Source organism: Octodon degus, unplaced genomic scaffold, assembly GCF_000260255.1.
Source record: "Octodon degus isolate 3935 unplaced genomic scaffold, OctDeg1.0 scaffold00051, whole genome shotgun sequence".
Lineage (NCBI taxonomy): Eukaryota > Metazoa > Chordata > Mammalia > Rodentia > Octodontidae > Octodon > Octodon degus.
The window spans coordinates 5,237,117-5,237,769 of NW_004524627.1; the positions used below are offsets into that span (position 1 = coordinate 5,237,117).

Genomic DNA, 653 nt, shown 5'->3' on the forward strand with positions numbered 1-653 from the left:
AAAAAAAAAGGGGATGTCCCTGGCCATGGAAGCTAATGGGGTCTCTGGAGCTTTGTCGCCCTTTGGGCACCGCCCCATCTCCACTTCCCACCTTATGCCCCATAACTGTGCTAAGCCGTCACTTGCACACCCATTTTCTCTTTCACTGTGACCCTCAAAGCTTCCTGCAGAGGAAACCCCGTGCTGGCGTGCAATGGCTGAAGGGGCCAGGCCCTGAGAGCTCAGCTCGCCTGTCCTGTCAGGGTGCCAGGCAGGTCTCGGGCTCATGCCTTAGAGCGGTGGTTCCAGAGGCCCAGGCTGGAGGTGCTTGCCCACTTGCTCTTCCCGTCACTCCAGTGGGACCCTTGGCCCTGGGCTCTACTCTGAAGACTGCGGTGCTCCACATGGGGAGCAGCGCCCCACCATCTGTTCCCCCCTGCAGCCCTGTGATCGTGGAGATCCCCCATTTTGCCTCACATGGCCGAGGGGACCGTGAACTCGTGGTCCTGAGGAGTGAGAACGGCTCTGTGTGGAAGGAGCACAGGAGCCGCTATGGAGAGAGCAGCCTGGACCAGATCCTCAGCGGGATGGACGAGGGTGAGCCAGCGCCCTGGCTTTCGGGACCGCTGAGAGGCTAGAAGTGCCCACTAGGGTCCCGGGGCATGGAGCCGGTG

The 653-nt window shown here is 61.6% G+C and overlaps 1 protein-coding gene across 8 annotated transcripts in view; it reads left to right on the plus strand.

The window, feature by feature from the left end:
* The window catches only part of Ank1 (ankyrin 1), a 121,606-nt gene that overhangs the window by 86,181 nt on the left and 34,772 nt on the right, over window positions 1–653 (plus strand). For all 8 annotated transcript variants that reach the window (XM_023717272.1, XM_023717271.1, XM_023717275.1 and 5 more), the window contains one exon: window positions 422–576. In XM_023717272.1, the coding sequence (XP_023573040.1) occupies window positions 422–576 (155 nt within the window). The remainder of the gene's footprint in view (window positions 1–421; window positions 577–653) is intronic.